Source organism: Anser brachyrhynchus, assembly GCF_964034855.1.
Source record: "Anser brachyrhynchus genome assembly, chromosome: 5".
NCBI lineage: Eukaryota > Metazoa > Chordata > Aves > Anseriformes > Anatidae > Anser > Anser brachyrhynchus.
The window spans coordinates 54,898,727-54,925,602 of record NC_137699.1 but is presented as its reverse complement, the minus strand read 5'-3'; the positions used below and the strand labels follow the sequence as shown (position 1 = coordinate 54,925,602).

At 37.9% G+C, this 26,876-nt stretch overlaps 2 protein-coding genes across 19 annotated transcripts in view; one reads left to right on the top strand and one right to left on the bottom strand.

Annotated features, from left to right (window-relative positions):
* The first annotated feature begins 482 nt into the window (after window positions 1–482).
* MOK (MOK protein kinase) lies at window positions 483–24,202 on the top strand. Of its 11 annotated transcripts, none has more exons than XM_080593970.1 (13): window positions 483–618; window positions 4,971–5,085; window positions 6,886–6,975; window positions 8,343–8,413; window positions 11,834–11,912; window positions 12,428–12,476; window positions 13,430–13,608; window positions 15,981–16,082; window positions 16,504–16,677; window positions 16,912–17,020; window positions 17,995–18,192; window positions 18,279–18,405; window positions 22,481–22,621. In XM_080593970.1, the coding sequence occupies exons 1-12, from the start codon at window positions 612–614 to the stop codon at window positions 18,357–18,359; spliced, it is 1,254 nt and encodes a 417-aa protein (XP_080450096.1). In that variant the 5' UTR covers window positions 483–611; the 3' UTR covers window positions 18,360–18,405; window positions 22,481–22,621. The 11 variants fall into 11 exon arrangements, with proteins under 11 accessions (XP_080450096.1, XP_080450095.1, XP_080450094.1 ...); XM_080593969.1 differs by having other exon boundaries at window positions 18,279–18,382; window positions 19,464–22,620; XM_080593968.1 differs by having other exon boundaries at window positions 18,279–18,382; window positions 22,481–22,615.
* Window positions 23,928–26,876, bottom strand: part of WDR20 (WD repeat domain 20) — a 45,157-nt gene continuing 42,208 nt past the window's right edge. For 4 of the 8 annotated variants that reach the window (XR_013951883.1, XR_013951885.1, XM_080593938.1 and 1 more), the window contains one exon: window positions 24,013–24,913. Coding sequence is in view for 3 of the 8 variants with exons in the window: in XM_080593938.1 (XP_080450064.1) it covers window positions 24,860–24,913 (54 nt within the window). In the remaining 5 variants the exon portion in view is untranslated. Of the gene's footprint in view, window positions 26,034–26,876 lie in introns of all 8 variants that reach the window. The other 4 variants (XR_013951881.1, XR_013951884.1, XR_013951882.1 and 1 more) reach the window with 3 other exon arrangements.

Sequence of the window (26,876 nt, the reverse complement as noted above, 5' to 3'; positions counted from 1 at the left end):
CGTACAATACATGCTGGAGGATTGATAGTTATAATTACCAATCACGTTATCAATAGAGAACACATCAAAAAAAAACCCAACAGAGTGCAAAAGAGCATGTTAGAATTTAATATCGCATGTTAGAATAGTAACTTGTGGATGTTTAACGCAACAAAATAGTTGTAGGAAGTGTTCTGTAAAACAGCTCCTAAGCTGTTGCAACAAGTGATTTACTGTTTGAGGTCGGTCTAACTTTTAGAAATGTTACATGAAAGTGGAAACGTAAGGCTCTGTGATTCTGTGTTGTCTACAGAAAAATTCACATAATGCATAGGAAACACTGAAAATCGCAGTCTGTGCTGTTTTGGGGCCGTTTTATCCCTGGCCGCTGACGAACTCCCTCAGCCCCAGCGAGAGGACCCCTGCACCTCAGCGTAAGGGCAGGAGGCGGCGCCCTCTTGGCGTCAGCCTCTCTCACTGCGCATGCTCCGCTCCCTCCCACCCTCACCCGTGGCCAGGCGTGACGTCAGGGGCGGGACCTAGCTCTGTCAGCCGGAGCCTGCGCGGTTGCCAGGGCGACGGGAACGCAACATGGCGGCCTGAGGCCGGGCCCGGAGCGGGGCGAGCGCACGATGAGCAGTAAGGGGCGGGCGGCGGGGCGGGACCGGTCCCCTCGGTCCCCTCGGTCCCCTCGGTCCCCTCGGTCCCCGGGGCCGGTAGCGGGGCCGGGCGCCTCTCAGGAGGCCGTGGCCGTGGGGAGCGCCCGGGCGAGGCGGCGGGTGCGTTGGCAGAGCCCGGCCGGCGCCGTCATCGCGGCCCGCTGCCGGCTCGGGGCTTCCCTGAGGGAACGAGTCGCGCCTGTCCTGCCCGGGCAGCCGGTCGTGCTCCTGGGCCGCCCTGCCGCTCCCGCAGCCCCTCCGCGGGTCCCTCCCGTCGTTTCTGCAGGAATCGCGGAGTTTCCCCGTTGTTACGGCTTAGTGCCCCTTACGAACAGCCCCTGTCCCGTTCGGGTGTCACTGTGTGCGCTGAGTGGGTGCCTCGGGGCCGTGGCTGAACCCAGCTTCTCCTTGCTTCCTCTGTTTTTATTTCTCTCTTCTTGCATGTATCGATGTCATGTTTAAATGTCATGGGTTTTCTTCCTCAGCATCTTGGCAGCCTCACAACAAAATACCGACTTTTGGTTTTTATAATACCCCATTATGGTTATTGCACTACTGTCTTTTCTGTCATTTTGCACTGGATTCTTTAATTCCAAATTGCGAGAGATTTTGTGTGCTGTCTAGGCACAGTAATAACAGTACAATCTTTGCATTCCATCATTTGCTCATTATTTTCAATTACATTGTTCTTAATTTCCTGGGTCCTATAATTTCTTATACATTAAACCGCCTTTCTATTGAACAGTTATTTCCCTGTCATTCTCATGGCCACTTTTGCAGTGTTAGGCTAGTTCATGGTGCTAGAACTTCTTCTTACAAATAACTTCTGTATATCTTTGTACTATTTTGCTGACTCGTATGGAACTTTATTCTGTTTTCCTAATCCTCATCTGCCTTTTTTCTAACTATTCCAAGCCTGAACATCCATGTGTGCTGAAACAACAGGGAAAAAAGGAAGAGGTTAGGTAATATCTGGATTGTTACAGATGCATGAAAGAATTATTAGCTGGGGATTAGATCTTCTTTATTCCTTAATGTGATATGCAAGTGTAACTCAAACACCGTTTACTAAGTTTCATGCTTGAAGCATTCCATCTTAAAATGCTTGTGAAGTTTTACAAATTTCTAGCATTCTGCACCTAAGAGTACCACAAATTCAGGTAAACTCACTGGTAATTAGTTTTGCTTGGTGGCTGCATTAAGCTGCATAGTGTGATATTGAAAACCTGACTATTCTCTTTCAGTGTTTGTTTGAAGTTACTGTAATTGATGAATCAGAAATAGATTTTTAAGAATCTTCAGAAATCTTGGCTTGTGGGCACAAATTCAAAAATTGCATTAAATTGTTAGTACACTGTAAGTCTAAATTGTTTTCATTCTTACTCTACAAAAACCCTTATAATACCATTCTTATAATGCCCAAGATCCGTTCAGTTTCTCATTAAACAATAATTAACTTGTCACACGATCATTCTCTCATTTCCTCCCGGGGAGAAAAGCTCTCCTATCTTCAGTGATCTGTTTTGTTGAGAGTTTATATTTAATGTTATGCATCAAAAAGACATTTCAAATAATGCAATTTTCATTCCTGATTCTGCACTTGATTCAATTGACTGCAATTATTCTGGTCTTTGCTGTCATTTTTTCACTGGTGGAGAGGATGGTTCTCTCTTCAGTGTTTGCCAGCTTAAAGCCTCAGGTGTTTGTTACTCGTGGTTTTTTTTTTGTTTGTTTTGTTTTGTTTTGTTTTTGTATGCCTGACATTCTATTGTAAAAATGAATATACCTGTGGTGATTTCACCGTGATGGGCAGCTAAATTGCACTACAACTGCTCTGTCGCTCCCCTTCCTCAAAGGAAGAGGGAGAAAATAGGATGGAAAAAGGCTCAAGGGTTAAGGTAAGGACAGGGAGATCACTCACCAATTACCATTGTGGGCAAAACAGACTCAGCATAGTGAGATTTATGTAATTTATTCCCTACTATTAACAGAATAGAGCAGTGAGAAACTAAAAACAAACTAAAAACTCCTTCCCCCCCCCCTTCTACCATCTCCTCCCCCTGAACGGCACAGGGGAACAGGGAATGGGGGCTGCGGTCAGTCCCTGATGCTCCGTCTCCACCAGTCCTTCACGGTCCCTCTCTGTCCCTGCTCCCCGTGGGGTCCCTCCCACGGGATGCCATCCTTCCCGAACTGAGCCTGCGGGGGCTGCCCACAGGCAGCAGCACTTCAAGAACTGCTCCCACATGGCTCCGTACCACGGGGTCCATCCCCCAGGAGCAAACTGCTCCAGCACGGGTCCCCCACGGGGGTTTGTGACTTAGTGGAGAATATCAGTTGCTACAAAAAAAAACCTGTTGACAAGTCTTCTTTAGAAAAGTGGGATATAAGTGATCTGAATTTATGATCTTCATCTTATATTTAACTATTTAGTTGGGAAATTAAAACTTAAGGAGGAGGCAGAGATCACAGTGCAAAGCATGCTCCTTGCTGAGGTGTGTTGCTTAGTGATCACCTTGCTTAGAGCCCTCCTTGGTCAGTTCTCAGGTAACAGCCCCCAGAATTTATCAATCTCATGGTCCCATCCCTATCTTGGAGTCTCCGGTAGGTATCGCCTCCGTTACCCATAATAATTTTCAGATTCTGTTTCTGCTTTTAAAGTAGTTCTGTATGTAATTGTCTGTATAAAGAGCATTAGACAGTGTAATTGCTTTTAAATTACCCCGTTTTTCTCCCTTTTTCTAATTTAGATGGCCTAATTTGTTAGTTTAATGAAAAAGGGGGGAAATAGTACGTAGGAAATGAAAAGGATACTTGAATTTCTGGAGAAGATTAGGTTTTAAAGAAAGTCTGGAACAGCACAAAGAATGATAATCAGAAAACCTAAGCAGGAGGTGATAAAAATGGGAAAAGCAAATGATAATTCTCACAGAAGCTGTGCTTTTGTATTGGAGAAAGCAGAAATTTTCCCCGTGTAAATCCCCCTAATTAAAACGTAAGCATTTGGATCACAAGGTAAAGAAAGACTTTTAAAAGGAGTAAGCATGAAAGCTGGGGAGGAGAAAAGGGATGACGGCCAACAAACTGATTGCTGGTTGGAAGACATCGTTAGAATGTCCCTGCCTAAGTAACTTGTCTCTCTGCGAAATTTCTTGGCAGGCTCTCTCCACTCTGAGGCTGTATTTATCCTTGTAAATTAAACATATCTGGAAATCTTCTCGGCCACAAAGAGCAACTGGCATGAAATGGCCCACATCTACGCTAGTAAATTCTCTTATCCTCCAAAACAAGGCCGTAGGACAGAACCTCTGCTTGAGGAATGACCTTAGAAGGAGTCCTCGCCTGGGGCCAGGAAGGTGCCTAGGGGAGCGGTGATTGTCCCAGGCCAAATGCATGCCAGGGACTGTTGTCACAGTAACTATACAGACAGCTACACTTCATCGGATTTGCTGCCATCAGCACTGCTTTGGACTCCTACACTAATTTTGAGTCCCATAAAGGGCTGAATATGACAGAAGAGGTTTCCTGCACTGCCTCCCTCAAAATGACTGGGTTTGGATCTCTCGTAAATAACAAGACTATCTCAAAAGCAAAAGTAGCACAGAGCCAAGCAGGACTGGTTTTTGTTCAGATGAAATAAGTGGAGGAATTACCGAGGATAGAATCTGTAGGTGCTACACATAAAGGGAAACAGGAGGACAAGGTGGGAGAGGGGAACCCGTCAGTGGGATTGGTAAAGAACAGTTGATTACAAAGCTGAAGGAGAATAAAGGAGGAAAGAAAAGAAATGTCAATTCTGAAGGAAAATAGGAAAAGACTCAGAATATTAAACAAAAGCATTATTTTTGACCTACTTGAAAACCCATACCTGAAGTTAAGATGGGAATAAAGCTTTAAAATTGGTAACTGCTTTAAAAAAAAAAAAAATTGAAGCAAAGCCAAGATGCACTTGCCTTTCAAGATACAACTTTTTTGTTGTTTGTTTGTGTGAAAGAGCAAAAAATAAACTCAGGTATGAGTTGCTAATGTGCTGGAGCAGAAGAAAGGATACGAAGTGGTGTGTGCAGAGGCATTGTATCTCTAAGCAAGGAGGTAGTAGTTAGCTCCTGTATTTTACTTTCAGAAATATGAAATTATGTAATGTGGGCAGCAGAACTTTTTCTGTTATTCATTATATTTTCTCTCAAATAACCGATGTGTTACCAAAAAAACTCTTTTATTAAAAAAATAAAGATCAAGCTGTCTGAATTTAATAAATCAATTATGGGTTGATGCAGCCTTTATGACAATTTCTATTTAAAACTTACTGAAACAATATGTTTTTGTTTTTAGAATATAAACTGGTTGGTAAGATAGGAGAGGGAACATTTTCTGATGTTCTGAAGACACTGAGTCTTAGAGATGGAAAGTACTATGCATGTAAACACATGAAACAACACTTTGAAAGGTATGCATAATTATACTACTACAGAAAATCTTAATTAAATTTAGTGGGGAAATGCAAAATAAGGACTAAGTGAAGGTTTTTGAATATGCCTGTGTTAAAGAAGTTTGCATATAGTATGGGACAGCTGCTGCTGATTACGAAGGGCCTTCCTATTTGGCATTGGGGTTATTTTCTTGACAACTCTAACTGGTGTCCTCCCCTGTAGTAAATGCCTGACCCCTGGGTTGAGGGTGAAACAAGAAAAATGCGGACTCAGTATTTAATTTCTGCCTTTTCAAATATACTGAATGTACTTGTGCTGGTTTTATTCTGTCTGTACATAACAGTAGAAGGAAATGGGTAAGCCCTCCCTCCTGGACAGTATGTTTTATTTCAGTCTCATTTTGAGTATTGTTTTAATGCAAGTTAAAGGCACTAGTTTTATCCTTACTTCACGCGTAGCATTAGTTCTCCTTCATACTTGCATTTACATTTGATTACATCCATCAGCAAGATGCTACATGGTCACAAAATAGGTGCTTTTTGTCAGTTAAAAAACAGAGAAGAGGGTTGTGTGGAAGTAGAGACATACACTTGATGTTCTTCTCCACATTTATATATGCACCAAACCCTGCCTTTTGGGTCACTGGTTTTGTATTCTCGGTTAAATGTCTTCATTTCCTAGTGATAGCAGTGGGAATGACACGTGTACATAAGTAAAATAGGACACTGCTCTGAAGTGAAATTTGCAGTGTAACTCAGAGCTTCAGAGACTATGGAAAAGTGGAGGTTGAAAAACATTACAGTAAGTTTAAACAAAGAAAATGAACCCAAATATCTTCAGTTAATGAATTCATGTGACTTGTGATTGTCTACTGTGTTGTTAGAGAACTGCTGGTCCATTTATGCATTACCTACTACTGACCACATGTGCCCAGGTTATGATCAAAACAGTATTTCAACTAGCTGCTTAGCTACGTTCAGAGCAGATCACACGCAGTCCAGTGGAAGGGAGTAACAAGCCGGCCTGTGTTTTAAGCAGCGTGTTTAAAATGTCTTTTAGGCCTCTAACTCTTTGATAAATTGACTGATGAATTCTTTCGATGAAACAAATGCTTCTAGCAACAGATTTCAAAGAGAACCTGCCTGTCCAGAGTATTTCTCCCAGTTTGAAATTGGAAAATTATGATTTGGTGTTTAGCTTTAAGTCATGAGAAGGCTTACGTATCCTGTTCTGATCCGTGAAATAGTGTGCAGAGCTCTTGGTTTCCTGCTTCCTCCTCAGAGTTTCTATTGCATGCAGTTTTGTTGTCTATTAAAGTCTAGGAGGGCAACTTAATATTTAAACGCCAGTTGAATGGTATCCATTTTTCATGCAATTGCTTATCATTAAAACTTAATTCTAAGTATTAAATTTGGCAAGGCTAGACTGTCACTTTCAGCATCATGCTGAGCAATATTTGGTATGTATGCTACACCAGCTCAGAATGACCTGTATGATACACACTGTTATGTGACACACAGTTCTTCCAGATAGCAGCGTGGCATGGTAGCTGACATCTGGAGCACAATGCCTTACTGACCATGTCTAGGTTAAGTCCAGCTGCTCTGGACTGGAGGAAGGGATAAAGCCATTCTCCTCTTTACTGACTTGTTCTATAAACAAAGCAGGTCCTGCATTTGGAAGATCAATTTTAGACTGAAACAGAGTGGGTACTGACTGTCTCATGGCAGGGAAGAAAGACAATTATAATCTAGTCCCTGATTGTAAATCAGTCTTCTTTTTCTTTTTTCTTTTTTTTTTTTTTAATTCAACTTTAGTATTGAACAAGTGAATAATCTGAGCGAAATACAAGCACTAAGGAGGTTGAGTCCACATCCTAATATCCTTATGTTACATGAAGTTGTTTTGTAAGTATGGTGCATTCATTTCTTCCTTAACCCTTTACTTGAAAAATATCCAGTAACTTTTGGAACTAGAGGCAACCTGTAGGAACTTGGCCAGCAAGCAAGAAAAAACAGCAGATATGCCATGTTCTAAAGTCGTTGTGCCTTTTTTTGTTTGGTTAAAAAAAGGTGATGTATTATTGCTCTGACTCTTCTGTAGTAGACTGAAAAACACTTCAACATCCATGTTAAAATGACAGACTAGATATATTTTAAGCATAGCTAAACTTCATGGCATAATACATAATACTTGCTGGTGATTTGAACCCATGTCCCATATCCAGAGAGTGCTTTTACGCAAGGTATCATGTCTATTGGAGACTATTTTAGTTAGGCACACTCAGAGCTTATTTGCTGAAATGGGCCCTGGAACTGCAGGGCTCTTGGTTTGGCCTGGCAGGTTGAAGTAGGGATCCAGGCAAAGCAGCAACTTTGCAGATACCCCTTTGCAAATAATAGAAGTTTAGATCTCCGAACTAGGCAGCACCTGAGGTATGCATTTGAAGAGAGATCAGTCAGTGATGGAGTCGGGCTCCTTCTGGCCACATTTGGCACTTAAGTGTCTTCTGAGGCCTCACAAAGTTTGAGTTTCATGACAGCATTTACTCCACTGCTGTGCTATGCTTCCTCACCATGTAACAGCAGACAAGTAGTTCGTTATTCTGAGTACTTGGCACACAACTTGTTGAATGCTTAAAACATTTTTTTTGCTCTCCAGCAATTCCTCTGCTCCAGCCTCTGGTACTGTACTGTTATCAGCAGACCCATTTAGTACAAATATATGAAAAGCTGGTAATTGTGTCAGCAGCTCAGCTTTCTGGAATTGTCAGCTTCAGCTGCCGTGTTGTTAACCAAGTGTAACCCAGATGGCCAGCCAGCTCGCCTGGCTCTTTCACTGTCTGTAAACTGGATTGCAGATTGTACCCTCAACCTTTTGTTGTCTGGGTTAACAGAGCATTGTAGATGGGGTGTACTTTAATTCAATTACCTTCTTCTTAGAAAACTGAAGACCTAAAAGTATTTGCCTTTGCAGGGCAGTGAAATGGAAAATAAGGTGTCAGATATATAATCGTATCTTGGTAATACTTAAAACTGCTATTGTCAACAAAACAAAGATTCCAGTCAGAGTCAGGTACCCATTTCCACTGATACTAACGACCGAAAGTGTTTCCATGTCTGCCATAATGTTTCCTCTATATTATTGTAACATTGTACCATTTAATTTACTGGAAATTTCTTGATACTGTACAGTGTCACATACTCAGAAAACATGCATTCAAATACCTTCACGAGTAAATCAGATCGTAAAGTCTCCTAATTTCTTTCTTCAGTGATAAAAAAGCCGGCTCCCTTTCACTGATATGTGAACTTATGGACATGAATATTTATGAGCTAATAAAAGGTATGTAGCATGTGCTTAAGCAGACAACCCCTCCTCCTGTAGATCACAAAGAGGAATTAACTGTATTGCACCAGCTATTCACTGTTACACATTATGAAACTTTTAGTGAATTTTTATGCTGTACTGCTTCATTCTATATTAATTTCCAGTGCAAAATACCCAGTTTAAAGCATGGATGCATGCAGAAGCTTTCTAAGGGGTCACGTCAATGGCGATCTGTTTCTACAGTCACTTGAAAACAGGGAAACAATCTTCTCTACAAAACTATTACCTTATATAACAAAAATACTTAAACAGGTTCTTGTTAAGTCAGGACTATAACGAAACAACTTGAAGATTATTCCCATTTGTTTCAAAGACTACTGAATCAATGAATAATGATTTTCAATGTTTGTGTCTAGTAAAAAATGCCTTTTACCAAGCTTTCTCTATAAAATAACGTAGTTCACTGAAAACACCTAAATAAAGAAGTCTGGAGATGTTTGTCAAGGCAGGTGGGAGACCATAAATCTTAAGGAGGAGTTCCTACAGAAAGGTTTAGAACAAAAGCTAACTTAAAAACAGATCTCTTACAGAAACCAAAGGAGTTGGATACAATAAATGGAGGGGCACTTTCAATTTCAATATTAAAAGATTATTTCTTTTTAATAATTAAAAATTTGTAATGTCTTGAGAGCTGGGAGATTCATTTCCGTAACCCAGCATGCAACTGATATTCTGTGCAATAGAATAAAGACTTGCTCTCAAACATTATGTTCATGACATTGAGTATTCAGATCTCTAACAAAAGTAGTAACCCTGTTCTGACCTAGATAAAGAGCTGAGATTAAAATACACTTGTTTGACTCTGTAGATTCAGCTATGAATAATTGCTGCTTTTTATTTTTCTGTGATCAATTTGTGAAGTTATTAAGTGAGAGTGAGTAGTAGAGTGAGTAGTAGAATATAGGAAGGAGCCCTCATTGACAGTGAATTAGTCCAGTGCATTAAAAACAATCCTGTAGCTTTTTCTAGGAAACATACTATACTTCACTTATGGAAAATCAGAATGTTTAGATTTGTTCTTTAACTGCCTTTAAAAAAAAAATCCAAAACACCAAATTTCATTTGGTGTACATTTCTCAGTGTTTCTCTTGCTCTTTTCATGTGACAAAACCTGCTATATTAAACATTGTACACAGATGGAAATTAGCCTAATAGTTTCAGTATGTTCTGCTTTTTTAATTTTAAATACAGTTCTTATCAAACTCACAGGAATTTTTTCCATAGGAAGATTGTTTTCCTGCTGCTTTTTTCAGAAATTAAGTTTGATGATTTCAAAGTAAGCCTAAGTATGTGGTGGTTTTACCTTGCCAGGCAGCTGAACTCCACCACAGCCACTCTCTCACTCTACAAAGTGTCAAAAGGACTATTTCCTATGGGGCAGAAATAAGTGTGTTTTTTTTGTGTTTTTTTTTTTTTTTTTTTTAAATCTCTCCCAGACAACTCTATTTATGGCTTACTGCAAAGTTGAGAAATATAAGATGTGGCAGCCTATTTAAAAGAATAGTTGTTTGGCAAAAATTCTGAGTTCATATTTAAATTGGAAAATTAATCTCAATTCTGAGCCAGAACACTTATTGACCGGGGATATGTGGATAACAATGGAAAATAGGAGCTGCTTTTGAATTTTCAGGGTTATGACTTAAAGGAGTGCAGTATTAATTTATAGAACAACTAAATTGTGTGTATTGGCGATGCTCTGTCTGAAAACAGTTTTCAGAGTGTACAAAAGTAGTTACATTTCAGACAGTTTGTAGTCTTTTGTGTATTTCTACAGTATATAGTAATATAAATCCCTGCCATTTTCTGAATACTCTGAGTCTTGCACAATTAAGTTCAAAGAAGGTGCAGGACAATTTAAAAAAGCTTTAAGTTAGAAAAATTTAAAGGTAAGCATGGTTTGTACAAAATTTTGTAGTGAAGAAAAACAGGGATTGGCTGTAAATTAATTTCTAATTTATCAAGGTGTATGAAGACACTCTTTTAATTAGGAGGACAGTTCATTGTAATGCCATAAATGTGGGAAGTTGATCCTTTTTCTCCCCCTTCATTACACTGGCAACAGATTCATGTTATTTCAACCAAGGCTATTTGTCTTCACACAAAGTCATAATTCTGTAACTATTAATTTGTAGTGGTACCACAAGTCATTTCATGACTGAAAAACAGCCTTGCCTTTTCTTTAATCAAGAACAGTTTGGTCATTTAAAATTATAAAAAAAAATAAGGCTCAGAGATAGGTGGGGAAGATGGCCTGAAGAAAAAATGATTGTAGCCTCAAATTCACTTCATAATGACTTCCAAATAAGATTTGTGTAGTGATAAATCTGAAAGTAGAAAAGCATCTGCTCCAGATTTCAGTAGTTACCTGTAAAGAAGAAAAAAAAAACAGTTGAGCATGACTTCTTTTCATGAAGGCTTGATTTTTTAAATACTAGTAATAGTCCAAGTTGGGTTAAATAACAACACTTTATAAAATCTTTTCTACTGTAAATAACAAAAAACCTGAATTTGAAAACACCGTCTCTGTCTACCGGGGTAATAATATTACAGTTCCTGGTATAAATGGTGCTCTGTTTCAAGCGCTTTGTTACCTAATCGTGCTCGGTGGATTATGGTGGCTGGCTGGAGGAGCACGGTGAGCAGCTGGGGACACCGGTTCGCTTGCAGCGAGTTTTTGCCCTGCTCATCTCCCTCCTCCTCCCACGCCAAGCACTCGCGCTGCTGTCAGCATGCAAACCAGTACCTGTTCTGGTTTTCAGAAATGTGATCACTTCTGCCACTGTTGATGACATTGCAGCATTACATAAAGGCATTACAGCAAGATTAAAAGGCCTTTGGAGCCTGTAAAATAAAAAAGCTGTGTAGGTACTGAAGGGCTCTGAAAAACAGGTACATTTTATAATTGTGCTTATTGCACAACTGCAATAGCAAGCTAAACTACCTAGGTTAACCTGTAATTTGCAACTTGATTGTGAATCACAGTTACTTAAGCATTGCACTAATTTGAGGTGATTGATAGGAATCTTGAACCTTAAGGCCTGTTGCTTTTTTTAGAAAGGAAATGAGACATTTGGAAGTGATATATTCCAGTTCTATTAGAACTTGGAGACAGATATTGCAAGAAAAACACACAGTAAAAGCTAAGGCAGTTTATAGACTACTGAATTGACAGCTATGTTAGCTGAACTATTCTGGTGCGTACTGAAATTTAAATTATGTCTGAATTTGAGTGGAAAATGGATTTCAAAGCTAGCTATAAATGACCAAAATAGCATAATTGAAAAAGGTAATATAAATTGGAAGCTGAAGATGTTTTTTTCTTTGTATTCTGTTGTTTGTTAAAAAGGACTTGTACAACTTGAAATTTAATTCTAGGAAGGAAAAAGCCATTACCTGAAAAAAAAATAAAGAACTACATGTATCAGTTATGCAAATCTCTTGATCACATACATAGGTAAGAGACCTGCTTCGGCAACAGCTTTACAGTACGCGCATCATACATCTATTTCAGAGTCATCTCTAGGTAGATACGTATAATGTGAGGCAGCAGACTGCTGCAGGGTGAAAAAAGGCCATTGCCCAGATATTTCTTTGCCTGTAGCAGAGCCCTGGAAGCCAGCAAGCTGGCAGCCAGTGCTGCACAGCACCCCACGGGAGCTTTGCTCTCTGTGCAGGAGCCCTGCTGGGAGCAAGGGGCCCTTTCCATCCTTTTCTAACCCTGCTGAGAGCAACAGCAGATAGCTCGACTCCTTCCTCAACTGACCCTTTCCCCATTCCTGTAGCTGTTGTACCACCATGGTGGTAAAATTCAATTTTTTACTATGCTGTTGATAAGGCTGAAAGAGTGTTAGTTTCTTTACTCTTTTTCTTTACTCTCTTTTTTTTTTTTTTTTTACAAATAACTGGAAGCACTGATAATTTTTATCTTTTCACTGAACTCCTCTCTCTGATCTGTTTATATTGGTACAGAAATGGGATATTTCACAGAGATGTGAAACCAGAAAACATATTAATAAAGGTAATTCATTTCATGTGAGAATATTTAACTGAAAGTGAAGTATATTGATATTTTTCTGTTTATGCTGAGAAAGTAATGCTTCTTCATGAATAAAAATACAGTTTTTAAATATATAAAAACAGGTGCTTCTAATACTTCATTCCTGATCTAGAGGAATGAACAAGCAGGTTTGTTAGTGGCTAAATCCAGATGAATCTGATATGTTACAGCCTTCGTGTGTCTATGCCAATCTGCAAACTGGTCCTTTATCATGTATTAATCCATATTTTCCTTTCTGTATTAACCTAAAGACAAGCAATAGCATTCAGTTCTGCATCTCTTTCTCTCTACATTTAATGCCTAGGTTTAGTGGCAGTTACTCATACAAAAGAGAGCAGAAGATACTGGCTTCCAGTTACTCATACAAAAGAGAGCAGAAGATACTGGCTTCCAGAAGATTTCTTCATTGAAATGTATTCTGAGTTTCAGAATGTTATTTTACTAATGTCTGAAAACAAGGATTTGAAAATTCACTTTATGAAATCTTATTTTCTGGAGATAATTTTTTCTTTTAAGTCCTCTAAATGCGCAGGAGAAACTGTTGCAAAGAAAAGCTAAAACCACCTGTTATATCACTGCTAAACACAAGAAATCTAAGAAAATAACTTAATCCAGATGTCCTATTTAGCAGTCTTCAGTAATAGTCCATATGCTTTTCCATTAACTCTTAGCTCTGTCTTTTAATGATGAAGAGAAAGGCATTTGTGCATATTATGGGACATAAATCTCTTCAAGTCTTGGAGCTACATGCTATTTAAATGCAGTTTTGCTGCTATACTACTCTCCCTGGGTTTTCTGAAATGGTATTTTTAATCTGTTGATTTCTTTTATGATGACTACTTCACACATTTAAGGAAAATCTTTGCTTGAATACTTCAGTCTTTCTAAATTGTCAAAATACTTTATTTTTGCAGCAGAATACCCTGAAGCTAGGAGATTTTGGATCTTGTCGGAGTATATATTCCAAGCAGCCATACACAGAATATATCTCCACACGCTGGTACCGAGCACCTGAATGCTTGCTTACAGATGGCTACTATAGTTACAAAATTGATATGTGGAGCGCTGGCTGTGTTTTCTATGAAATCGCAAGGTACAGTGTTCAGTTCCTTATTGCTAATCGAGAAAATCAGAGGTAAACAACTGAAATAAGGAGCACATGGTATAGGTAATCTGATCTTTGCTTCCACAGTTTTATGGAAGTTCAGTGCATGATTAGTCTGCCAGGTTCACGAGGCATTTATCGTCCATTGTCTGGTCCTCTCTTCACCCTATGGCAGGTTAGTAATAAAGCAGTGCGATGATTAAGAGAACATAATAGCCATAAAAAATATTTAGAAGGAAAACAGCATTTTTGAGCAGTCCCCCCTGCCCCCTGACTTCATGTTTCAGTTTGATAAAAAATGTATTTTATCTGCCGTATCTGTGAAGTATGGCTCATTTCCTGTCATGAGTATAACTAACCATCTTCAGTCTTGTTCATGCACTTGATGGTAAAATTTTCCCTCTTCTAATGAATTACTCTTCTGCAAAAACAGATGAGATCATAGAAGACAATCCCTTGGACTTACTGGTTTGGTTTATAAAATAGTTTGTTCAAGACCCTTGTGCCGGGACCTTCTGTCCTGGAATATTTTGAAGTTAGTTTCTGATGCAGCAAGAGTTCAGAAAAACCTGGCTTAAAGTCCTTCAAGTTTCCCAAAGATGATAAAACTTAATTCAACAAAATTGTCGTTGGCCTTCAAGACAAAAAAAAAGAAAAAATAACCACCATGAGTATTTCTCCATTATCTTTGTGCCCTAGCAACAGCAGCAGTTCTTTATTCTCCTCCCACACTACTGCCTCTGATATGCAACCAGGAGTGGTAACATTTGCTTTGCTTCTTTCCTCCTCCTCCACATGGCAAGTGCAGCTGCTGCCGTCACCATCACATTAAATGACAATCCTTATGCTTTGGCTGCTAACTTGTAGAAACAATTCTCCTTCGGTCAGAAAACTGTTAACAGAAAAATTCCAAATGTGGCAGTTCTCTTGCAAAGTAAATTGGGAACAAATGCTTTAAAAATGCCATGTTTTCCCATCCCAATCTGAATCGGTGGCCTTTGAAGATTTGCGAGGAAATTACATGCTGCAAACTTATTTTTTTTTAAGGGTAAAAAACCTTAAAGATGTTTCCTCGTAATTTTAGCTTAATGAAACAAATATCAGTCTTTGCAACCACTGCACGTTTTCAGAGACCTAATAGATGTGTTCAGAAAGAAATGAGAAACGTTTATTGGAAATAACTGAATTTTAAAAGATACAGCTTTGCCAAGCTAAAGGAAAGTATGGACAGGTTTGTTTCTTTTTAGGAGGATCTTGCAGTTTTTGCTGTTGAATATTTGCATAAGCCTTTACACTCGAGACCACATTTTGTAAGGATTTTTTACTCAGTCATGCTTCTCTTTCACACCTTGTTCTTCCGTTCACTATTCCTTATAAACCTGGGCTCCTGGATTATGTTTCTTTTGTGCATTGCGCAGTTGTCTTTTGTTAAGTTTTAGCTTTACATTTAGAGGCAGCACATTTTTGTAATTCACATAAAAACCCACTCCCAACTGCTTGTCTCAAGAGATACAGCTGCACAACATGAATCAGCTCTCTTCTTCTCTCCTTCTTCCTCTCAAAGCTTTATGAAGACATTCAGAGAGATGTGCAGCCAGCTGTTTGATTGAATTTGCAAACAGTTAAAAGAAGTTTCTTCCTTCTTCAAAAAGGGATGAATGTTTTGTTTTCAAGAATCAAGTGGTGCTACTGAAGTGTTTCTTAAATTATATACCAAAGGAAATGCTCTGCTAGTATGGAGAAGGGGAACATATGCAAGAAACAAATGATAGTGGACCTAACTTGTTGAGTCAGATTGCTCTATTGATAACAATTTTCAAGGACTCTGTGCAAGTTTTATATTAACTGAGGATCAAGCTCAGGAATGCAGTTCAAAATACCATCTTTCCAGTACTGCTGCTTGTAAAGAACCTCCGTGTAAGAACGGAATGTTTCTTATAAATATGTATTTGTGTGCATACACAGCAAGAGGGACCGCTTGGTTCAGCTGTCTTAAAAGGAGGAAAACTCATACTGTCTTCTGGGATCTGCCACTTCACTAGAAGAAAACAGAATCCCATACCCATTACCTTTGACCAGGAGGGATGTTGTCATTACATATTTTACTTAAAACCTGTGAGGAGAGGGCAATTACAGATTTCTGTTTAATAACCCTAACTATCCTTTCTGTCCAAAAATGCAGTTGTATTAATCTACTGCTCACGTTATCCTTCTGTTGTTGGCTAGTATTAAACTGTTCACAAACAAATAACACAAAAGTTTATCTTTCTCTTCAATGAAAAAATGTTAACCAAAGTGGCAGCTGTGCCATTTAAACTAGTTTGTGTTCAGTAGTGCTAATTCGATCTCTTACCTTGCAGTTTTCAGCCTCTCTTTCCTGGATCTAACGAACTGGACCAAATTTCAAAAATCCATGATGTTATAGGCACTCCTGCCAAGAAAACTCTCAACAAGTTCAAGCAGTAAGTATGCATTTCCATAGCTATTGGTCTCAGTGTTCAAATATTCAAAATACAACTGTACAGCTGTGCACAATTTCTATACAGGGAACCATCACAAAAATCAAATTCTTTTGTGACACCTGCTGACAGTGGTGTCTTCTGTCTCTCCTGGAGCCCCAGAGACAGGCATGTATTTGTGACTCTTGTAGGCAGAGCAAAAGAAATTTGAGCCTACATCGATCTTATTTGGCCTTATTTCTGTAGTATCCTTAAGGTCAATGGCATAAATTGTTAAGAAAGAAAACACTTTTTTTCCAAGTATTACTTACTTGCACCTAATAAGTCATTACCTAAATCTTATTAGACTAACTTTTTTCAGTCAGTTTTAGTTTCTCTCTGAATATGCATGAATAACTGTTTGTTCTCAACTTCCTTAACACAGGTCAACAATTATGAATTTTGATTTCCCCTTTAAAAAAGGAAAAGGAATACCTCCTCTTGTGCACAATTTATCTCCTAAAGGCTTCTCTCTCCTGTATGCAATGATAAAATATGATCCTGATGAGAGAATTGCTGCCCATCAAGCATTACAGCATCCTTATTTTCAAGAATTCTGGCAAGTGACTTCAAATCATTTCAGTCTTGAAGACTACAGTTAAGAAGTGGGGGAACACTTTGTGCTTATTATTTAAAGAGGACTGAAGTGAAGTTCGCTTACAGTGCTAATATTTACGTTGCAACACAATGAAATATCAGTCAACATAAGTCTTTGCACTGAGTCCAGACTTTACCTAAAGCACAACTGATGTTTTTCCTCTTTTTGTTTTCTTTTTTCCCCCAAACTTTTTAGGGCAGCTGATACACAAACTTTGGCCACGCACAGAGTAAGATTATTAGAAAATACACCAGGGCAAGTACCTCTGCATTTGTGGCAAATTTCAAAGGAAAGCCAAAAACAGGTAATATTTTAGTGGAAGCACTGTCAGCCCACTTAGAGAAAGTAATTTGTGACACTGAGCTTGTTAGCTAGAAACAAATGTTTTACTTAAGCTGATTACTTGGTTTTATTCAGTCTGCCCAGACACCAGCCTTTGTTGGGTCTGATGCAGCTCGCCATCCCCCCAGGCCCTGAAACACAGGTTAGAATATAAAAGCTGTGATACCATGTAGTACCTCTGGCAGACAGTTTTCATAGGTGCTGCTACTTAGAGAGTCAGTGCCATGTTGTTTAAAATATGGTCTTCTGCTTTTTTTGCTATCTACCCTTGACTTCTAAAAAGGTTTTACAGATAAAGTTGTAGCAGAGATAGAAAATATATTTGTGCTCTCAAGGCCTTCAGTCTACATTTTCAATACATTTGTTGTTGTTGGTTTTTGTTTCTTTGTTTACTTTGTTATCCTGTATTCAGATCGTATCCAGACAAATACTGAATTTACACTTGACACTGAAAATCAGCAAATTAAAATGTGATGAAAAAATCTAACTAAATTCTAAGGAAAACTTTGTTTATAGTCAAATTACATGAAAAATACTCAACATGTGCAGTTGTAGAGTTCATTCTCTCTGCAAGGTGAGATAGAAGTTAGTATTGCATGAAAAACTCTGAAATGCATTTTTTTCACAAAAATCACCACAGTAGATAAAAAAATATATATATTTTCTGCTGTGCATTTGACATAGAAAGCAGGAATTCTCTTTTCATGCAAGCAGACACTTTTTCCACCTGTTTAGTTCTTGGGTTCATCAATGTGAGCTTTGTAAGAAGCACAATAGGGAAAAATTGCAAGAAACATAATGTGAGTTAGTAATTTTTAAAAAGAATTCGTTGAAATAGTATTTAGCTGAGTAGTTTTGTTTTGTTGTTGCTTTTAGTTTTTTATTCTTTAAGATGTTATCAGAAAAAAATAAATTTTAATTTCTTTATTTTAAAAGGATTCTCTTAGGAAAGCCCAGGAAAAAACAAAACAACATCGACCCCCTTGTGGAGAATTACCAATATTAAATCTTTCTGGAGTAGCCAAACTGACTCCCTGTCCTACACCTACATTGCGTTCAGTTTTTCCTACAGCTAAGGGAAGCAGGGAAACCCCCGTGGTACAGTCTGTTAGATTTATGGGATCAAATATCGAGGTATAGACTCTAACTTCTTCATTAAAGTATAACAGCCAAATATGTTTTACAGAGCACATTTCAAACTTCTGTTGTTTCCTCAACAGTCTGAGAAACAGAAGGCCCTTAAGTCTTCCTTGAAACATTTCCACTTACCTGCTATAGAACGAAGAGGAGGAGGTTACTGACCACCTTGTAAAGATTTTGGAGGGTGAGGAAAAGCACGGCTATGCAGTGAGTGAAACAGCCCCGATCATGCTGTCATTGTTAGAGATCTAACAAAAACAACAGTGCATTATTTTGTGTTTCTGACAATTTGTCAGAAAACCCCACAAGGTTATAACGGGCTGCTTACCTAGCATTTTGGTATTCTGTTCCTGAAGACTATCAATATTTAATTAAAGCATTGTTCTGGCCGAGCTTAGAGAGCACTCTGTATTGAACTTCCTAAATATCTTTTCCTTTTAGAACCTGACGGAGGAAGGGGTTGGTTAAAAATAACATGAAAGGATTTGTTGAGCTTCAATATAAAAATGCAATGTTGCCTAAAAAATACAAGTTTTCATATTATTGAATAAATGGCAGCTAACTTGAACTATCATTTTGTAAATTTTTTAGATTTTTTTTCCAGTGATTTCTGCAAGGTATTTACCTCCTGTATTTAATAACTTCAACCTCAAGCTTTATTGAGAACATGCAGATTATGCAATCACATGAGATACTTGATTTTGATACAGTTAATGTAACTGTTAAATATTTTTAGATAACTATTTACTAGCTAAAAGATAAAGCAACTTTTTGTCTGATTCAAAAACAGATCAACTTTGGCCAGTTTTCTTCAAGCAGTGCTCTTAATCAGAAGTTTAAACAGTGACTGATACTGCGGCTAGTTGCTTGTAAGAGCAATACATGAATGCATTTCATCATGTTTCAGAAATTTTACAGATCCTCAGTAACAATTTAATATAACGTTATTGCTCTCTACCTCTATGCAAAGCAAGTGTTTAAAAGGTATTTTTATCATACTTGGAAAGTGTTTATTAGAATTTGATACCATTGATTTTAAAACTCCTGAGATCTCCTTAAAAAAAATGCAATCATTAACTTGATGTTTTACAAAACAGTTTTACTATTTAAAAACCAAATGAGTATGTTTGTGTGAGGCCTACTTTGCTAGGGCTTAAAAATCTTCGGTCAACTGGTATAGCTGCAGGACAGGTTTTGCAACAAACTTTTTTTTTGTTAGTCCTAAATTACTCTGCTCATAATTGGGTTTTTCACCTACCTTCCTGACACTGAAACCGAAGAGCTCTGGGCCATCTGCTGCTGTGCAACAGCTCTCTGTGCGACAAGAAAGTAAAAAGCAACCAATGCCAGATCAGCGCTATTGCTCAGCGACAGGGAATGTCCTGTGCTGCCTAACTTTTTTGCCCCTTTTACAGAAACAATGAAACAAAAATCAGCAACTTGACTGTAAAATCTAACTCAGGCAGCAAAAGTCTAGATTTGTGACCATCACTGCTGAGCTGTTTACCCATCCTTTAATTTCTTGTTCTTTTCCTTTTGGGTTATGAGGCAATCAGTAATACATTTTCAGGTCTTATATTTTATAGTCATCAAGTACAGCTTAGTTTTTTACTTTCATGGTAGATTCGCCACTGCATAGCTTGTGGTGGAGATGAGAGGGGGGTGGTTGGGGATAGGCAGAGAAAGGTGGCAAAAGGCATGTTGTGGTAGATAGGTTACAGCTGCACAGGCATGAGGCAGTGTGAATGGCAAGAACAGAGGCAGCAGACAGCTTAGTGGATAACATTTTAGGAAAAAAAATATTTAAAGCTACTAAAGCAGCCTTTAATTATCAATTTGAGATTGATGCTCTAAGTCCAGACAAACTATTTGTCCTAATTGGTTAAGATGCAGCTTAAATGACGCAGCAAAATACATGTTAACAATTCTATAAAAATGTGAGTAATCTAAAATAAATTATGCCCATTATTCTCTCAGCTCTCCTTCCAAGATTTTTCTAGGATATAAACTTGTGAAAATAATGATTGCTCCCACTCAATTAGAAGCTTTCCAGTACGTAGGGTTTTTATTGTTGTTGTTGTTTAAAGACTCAGTGTCTCATACAGTCTACATCCCATCCTATTCCCTGTTCTGTCATTCAGTGTCTGGGTGACTTTGAGCATGCCCAAGTTTGCCATTGGACCTTCTCAAAGGGGGAAGCTCATGATACTCAAGTTCTTTACAAATTCTTTTGAGATTTACTGCTGAGAAGTGTGTGGCTATCTAATGTTTATCTTCGTGTTTTGAAGAAGGCATTCTTTTCACATGCTGAGGATCGACATGTCATTACTAGCAAATTCTTTAAATGTGAAAATCTCAGCAAGCTAAATGTTTATGTACCATGGGAGTCATTTTTTGGTTTGATTCAAATTTGACTGTCAAAGTTGAATATCTTGTGCCTACAGCATGGCCTACTCTACATTTGCTCATTTTACACCATTTCTTCCTAGCAAAATTCTAGAATCTCAATAGGAAGAATGGAAATACCTCCCAGTAAATTGTAAATTACATAAATCATTGTAAATTACAGCACATGAACAAGGTTCTGCAGGGTAATCTATATTGCTGCTACTCATCCTGGGTATGCCACAGAAATAGCAGCTTTCTCTTACTAGGATTAAACAAATATGTAAACAGTCTTAGCGGCAGTTGTGTAGTAGACCAGTAGAACACCATAAAACAGGGAGAATTAAACAGCGGAATGCAACAGTATAGGTAGAGGCTGTTTCTGATTTTATTGAAACTCGTACTGGATGAAGGTCATCTTTCCTCCAGTTGTAAGCAAAAAATACACTCCTGACCATGATTATCTTGAAACTGCAGCAGGAGTACATGAAGACAGAGCAACCAGCTGAGGTCTACTGTTGTGTTACAGTTATCATCTCCCCACTTAGTCACGCTTGTATGTTAGCAGCTCATATCGTTCAAACAGAACAGATAAAGAGCTTGAACAATAACAATGCAATCTAATATTTGTTTGATTATCTAGCATTAATTTACAGACGCACACAAATAATTAAAAGGTGTGATGCTAAGTGTAGGAATTAAGGATGGTAGGCCTACAGGCAACATAGTGTAACAGTAACCTCCAGCTCCTTACCTTTTTTTACCACAAGTTTATCCAGTGTGGTTTTCTTTTTTTTTTTTTTTTTTTTTCCCAAGAGGGGAAGATGGTGAGTTGCTGAGTGTTACCTATTCGTGGTTAAGCATGGTATGCAGAAGTACAAATGATGGTCAAAAATTAGGTAATGTGGTATCTGAGGGATCTTGCTCTCCACAGTTATGAATTTGTCACATGATTTTTTAACAAATCAAGCATATGTTGGTCTCCAGATTCTTAAACCAGAAAATTAAAAAAAATTAAAAAAATCCTACAATTGGCTGATGATCCAAACTCAGAGCTCTCTTATCTAGGGTAATACAATAGGCCAAGTATGTTCTTTACGCAGATACATTAATTGTATTGGTAGCTTCCTATAATCTCTTTTCTGGAAGTCTCAAACAATAGATGCTGAAGTTTAAACGATTTCATTCAACAATTCAACCCCCACCCCCCAAAAGAATTCCCTCAGATCTTGTTTTCACAAGGTATTTTCCTGTTTTCAAGTGTTATTGCAACTCTTTGCATCTGTGAATAATATCAGGTAGGTAATTACCTTATTTGTACACCAGGAAATAATAATATTTGTTGAAAAATATAAAGTCAGAAATTTTCGTAGCTCTACACTTGGAGAGAAAAGGTTATCAGAGTAGTATTTTGTATATCACCAGCAATTCTGTCTCACATAATAAGTATCTGGGGCTGTCAGTCTGTTGCAATGAAAAGAAGCAAGTTCACATTCAGCAAATTGCTTTTGCTATGAAAATTGGGTATTTCAATCGAAGTATCACTTTGAAAATATTTTTTCTCCATTTCTTTTAAGCTTTCAGGTGGGTCTTAAAGGGCTTTGTACTTACAGTGCTTCATGGGCATTTATTTCATGACAAGTTCTTTGCTATTATTCTTCTGGAGACCACTTACACTTCTCTGGCTCTTGGATTATTAGGCAATCTTGAGTTTTTCCGACTTGCTTTATAGTTAAAATACGTTCAACTTTAAACTATAAATTGGGAAGTATTGTTCCTACCACCATTCTTCAAGCCAAAATTCTGTACTGAGATGATCTGTGTTCCACCCTTTAATTTTTTCTGTAGAACTCTAAGTTCTCTCCAGGTAAGTTATTAGCATCCCTTTTCTTCCTAGAATCATTTTTTTCCCCGTATGGAAGAAAGGATGGGATGGATAAGTTCAAGCTGTCAGGTGCTACAAATGGTACAGAAGATGTTGCTGAAAAAAAAAACAAAACCAGGCTCCTTGTACGCTAGACTATGGTTTGTAACAGGGATGTACTCTGCGACCAGAAATGTAAGTAGCTGCCACTATTAACCTCAGATTGGATACTATGGTCCTTCCAGTACTGATTTTTCCTACAGCTGGTAAAATACAAAGTCTTTTAAAGAGACTATTACATCTTTTCCTCAACTGTTTTATTTTGACTCAAACCATGTGAAGCACGCACATAGAGGACTCTACAGGGAGATAACTACCCTAGTTCTCAGTGACAAGGTTTATCTGTATTTTAACAGTTAAACCCAATATGTTAATAAAAATTTCTGAACAATAATGCTGCTCAGTTTTTCAGTATTTTCCCCATTCCTTGTATTTTAGAAGACTGCAAGTAGCTGAGAATTATGAAGTACAGTTCTGTCTTTAACAAAGTACACAATCCAAATGTCGGCTTATACATACATCTGGCAGTCTTCTCTATGCTAGCTGCCTGAAATGAATGGGAGATGCAGTTGCAAGCAGTTACTGCAGTTGTTTCTCTACATGTTTTCATTCATTTCCTGAAAAACACTAGCTTCTCATGCCCAAAGGTGTCTGATGTTTACTTGCAATGAGAAACATTCTACCCCCCCTCCATTGCTGGAGGGCAGGACGGGCAGATTTTGCTGAGGTGTGCCCTCACATAGAGCACGTGCCTACTTGGGCACAGTGCACATTCTCAAGCTCTTGGCCTCAGTTCTGCTCTGCCTCCCTGCAAGACTCAGCAATAGGCTGCCTATTTCTGCATAGGGCAGAGGGAAAGATATGCCTGGTACTTCTGTCGTCTGTCATTGCTGGGGCTGGACATGGAGCAACATCTCTTGTTTTTTTTTCCATCTTCACAAGAAATACCGAAAACATTTTAAGTGTTCTGTTACTGACTAAAAATGTGTGTTCAGACAAGCAGCATTAAACTATACAAACACACAGATACGTATTTCCATTGTACTTATCAGTTTTAAAGTGTTGAATTGTAAACAAGATGCCTGTAAACAGGACAAAACAAGTTGTCTCAGAAACCTAGCTGCTCCTACACGTTGACATAATTTTAATTTGCCAGGTCAGAGGGTGTGTTTGTCTATTACTGTCGGAATGGTCACTTCTGAAGTCCCAAGACAAACACACAATATTATGTGATTACAAAATCCTCACCCCACAACGTTGTCTGCAAGGTTTCTGCTACATGACGGATTTGGAGATAAACCACTAAGAATGAGAACAGACCACCATTACTTCATTTTCCTAGTCAAAACTCAACTATATTAAATATGAAGCCATGTTCTAGGTAAGATTTTTTAAAGGAATTTGTTCTACAAAGTTTAGATTATATTTCTGTACCAAACATTTAATTCAACAAAGGATTGATTACATCAAAGCTGATCAAATTTGAACAGAAAGTAAACAAAAATGCATATTCAAGATAGTTTAATATGTATTTTCTGAATTAGAAATATCACTTTCTTAAATGAATGAGAATTTCTAGTGTAATGATCCATTACTCCCCTCCCCCACCACTGAATTACATTATTTGTACATATAATACAGAGCTGATTGCAGTTGGAAACAACAATATTAAAATAAAGGTTTAATAGATACAAAGGATCTTTTCTCCACAACATAGTTTTTCTGGTGTTTGGACACCAGATTTAAAGTAATTTTCTATTAGCATTAAACTACTTAAGTGCAAAACAATTTTGTTTTAAAAATCTAAGATTGCAGCATCCATCTTCCTGAATAACATTTTGAAGCCAGAAAGTAATGACTTTCATTTTCTATGAGTGCATTCCAGGCTGTCTTCTAGCCATCTCTGGTTAAAAAAATCAGTGCAAAATAAACAATGGTGAAGTACTAATTTAACCATTGAACTTACTTGGATTTAAGAAACATACTTTATTTTACACTATATATATATATCTTTTATTTATATATTTATATATAGAGATTAAATTACACTGGACTTTAAAAGTATAAAGAAAACCAAAAATGTTACTATTTTTTTCTGCAGCACCAAAGGAAGCTTTTTTTTGTTTTGTTTTTAAATGAAAACTCTTCCTTGGGTGAGCAGCTAGCAGTAGTAGCTGTAATAAGAACTCATTACATTATTCCTTTGCAAATTACTATGTGATTCACATAATTCCATGTTTACACTCTGCCACATTATAATTTGTGATGCTCTTTGCCTGAAGAACAGCTCCTGGTTCCATTGTCATTACTTCTTGTCCTGTGTTCAGAGATTTGCTAGCAGTAGTGTGATGGCTATACTACAGTTCCACTTGGAGAATTGGCCTGGTTTTGGGATGACAATAAACCCTGCAAACAAAGCAGTTTACATTAATCCAGCATGAGAACCTGACAGTAATTTTTTAAAATTATTAGCCTGAAGCTAAAGTACAATTTATTTTTATCACCACTTGCTTACTGTAGGTATCAGCACCTCCCCTCCTACAAGAATCTAAGCCACTGTTGTATCAGTCAAGCAGCACACAACAAAGCGTTCAGAAAGGCAGAAAGTGTGTGTGTTCATGACACACGGTGAATCTGATCCGAGCACTTGATTTCAGTCTACCTTGCACTTTGAGTCCTTGTGAGCTGTGCAACTTTAAAAATCATACACCAAAAAAGTGATCATCATTTTATTAGGGTAGCAACAAACAAACCTATTTCAATATCAACAAGTTTGACAACTAACCTGATACAGGGAAATGCTCAATCTCTTATATGCCACTGAATATTACAAGCTTTAAATAGAAAAATAGATTATCTAACCAAATACTTAGTTTGGTAATTGTAAAGGAGAATGAAACACGAAGTAGGAGTTTGGTAAAAGTTTCCCATTACAATTTAAGCTCGCATTCAGGATTTTTTTCTTAAACTGCATTACCATTCCAATAAATGGAGACTTACTTTATTTCAAGCATAATGCTGCTACTGTGCGGCACCCCGAGCTAGACAGGGGTTGCGGTTCCATATTAAGGCAACTATACTGGAGGCGACAGATCCCAGTTTTGATTTATGTATAGTAGCCCATTTTTAATTATTCACATAAAAAACTGTATGCCAGACTTATATAGGAAAAGCTTAATATCAAAATGCAATTTCATCTTCTTGCAATGTCATTGTTATAACAACTGCCAGCAGACTTGCACCACCACGGCAGCTAAGCTGGAAGCTTATGAGTGTCACCAATGAGTATCACTGAGCAACTCTTACTATGTAGGCATGGCAAATGCACTTTTAGCAATTCCTCTAAATAGCTACCAGCTTAATTTCTTACCTCAAAATTAAGATCCTCTGACTCAGATCCATCAAACCAGACAAGTTCAGGCAGCAACTAACACACAATGCAGAACGCACACATCTTCAGAATCTACAGGAGCTCTTTCTTGCTTGGATCCCAGAACTGAAAAGTCACTACTGATGGAAGAAAACCCTGATCATAGACAAAGAGGTGGAAGGAAGTCTGGATTGGCTGGATTCAAGTCATCAAGTTTCTACTAAAACCAAAACTTTTTTTTTTTAATTAAAAAAAAAGAAAACCCCACATCTATTCCACCAATTCCGACACACAAATCTAGATACATTTGTAGGATTTATAGAAAAGTGTGTGGGCATGTGTGTATGTATACACTTTTATATACATTTATATATAATAAATGTATGTGGCACTTATGTATCTTGTGAATATCTGGTTCAAACACTGTTGAGGTAGTCTGAAATGGGTTGGTCTTTAAACCTGTGTGTCATTCAGGCTTTGCAAAGATACTGCATATTTAACAAGAAGAGAAGAAAGTTTCATTGTTATTAGTTAAGGAGTAGCAAAAAGGCAGAATTTTAGAGAAAACAAGCTACTGAAGCACTTCTGAAAATGTTTACCAAGAAAGTTTTGTTTCAAAGAGATGAAGACAAAACAGAACTCCTGAGGAATGCTTCGCTAAACTAACTATGGAGTCTATTAAATCCAGCAACAACTGGAAGGTCTTTCTTGCAAGAAGACCACGTCCACTAAGCAAGTTTCAAACACCCTTGAAAAAGATGTCCCAAAGGTGTTATTTTCAGTCTTTAATAAATCAATAATCCAAACTGTACATATGCAAATGTGCTTTATAAGCACACAAAAAAAGTACTAGGGGTGGTGTAATACAAAGCATTTTTCAACAGGATCATAACTAATGCTACATAAGCAGAGAAAAATAAGCACTATTCTACCACCACGTTTACACTGTAATGCAACTGATTGTTGGCAAACAAAATCAAGTCATTCATTCTACAGCTC

What these genes read in the sequence shown, in the direction of transcription:
- MOK (XM_080593970.1), top strand. An exon ending in GTTTTCTATGAAATCGCAAG is followed by an intron (nt 13,609 to 15,980) that starts GTACAGTGTTCA and finishes CTTACCTTGCAG; the next exon opens with TTTTCAGCCTCTCTTTCCTG. An exon ending in TTATGGGATCAAATATCGAG is followed by an intron (nt 18,193 to 18,278) that starts GTATAGACTCTA and finishes TTTCCTCAACAG; the next exon opens with TCTGAGAAACAGAAGGCCCT.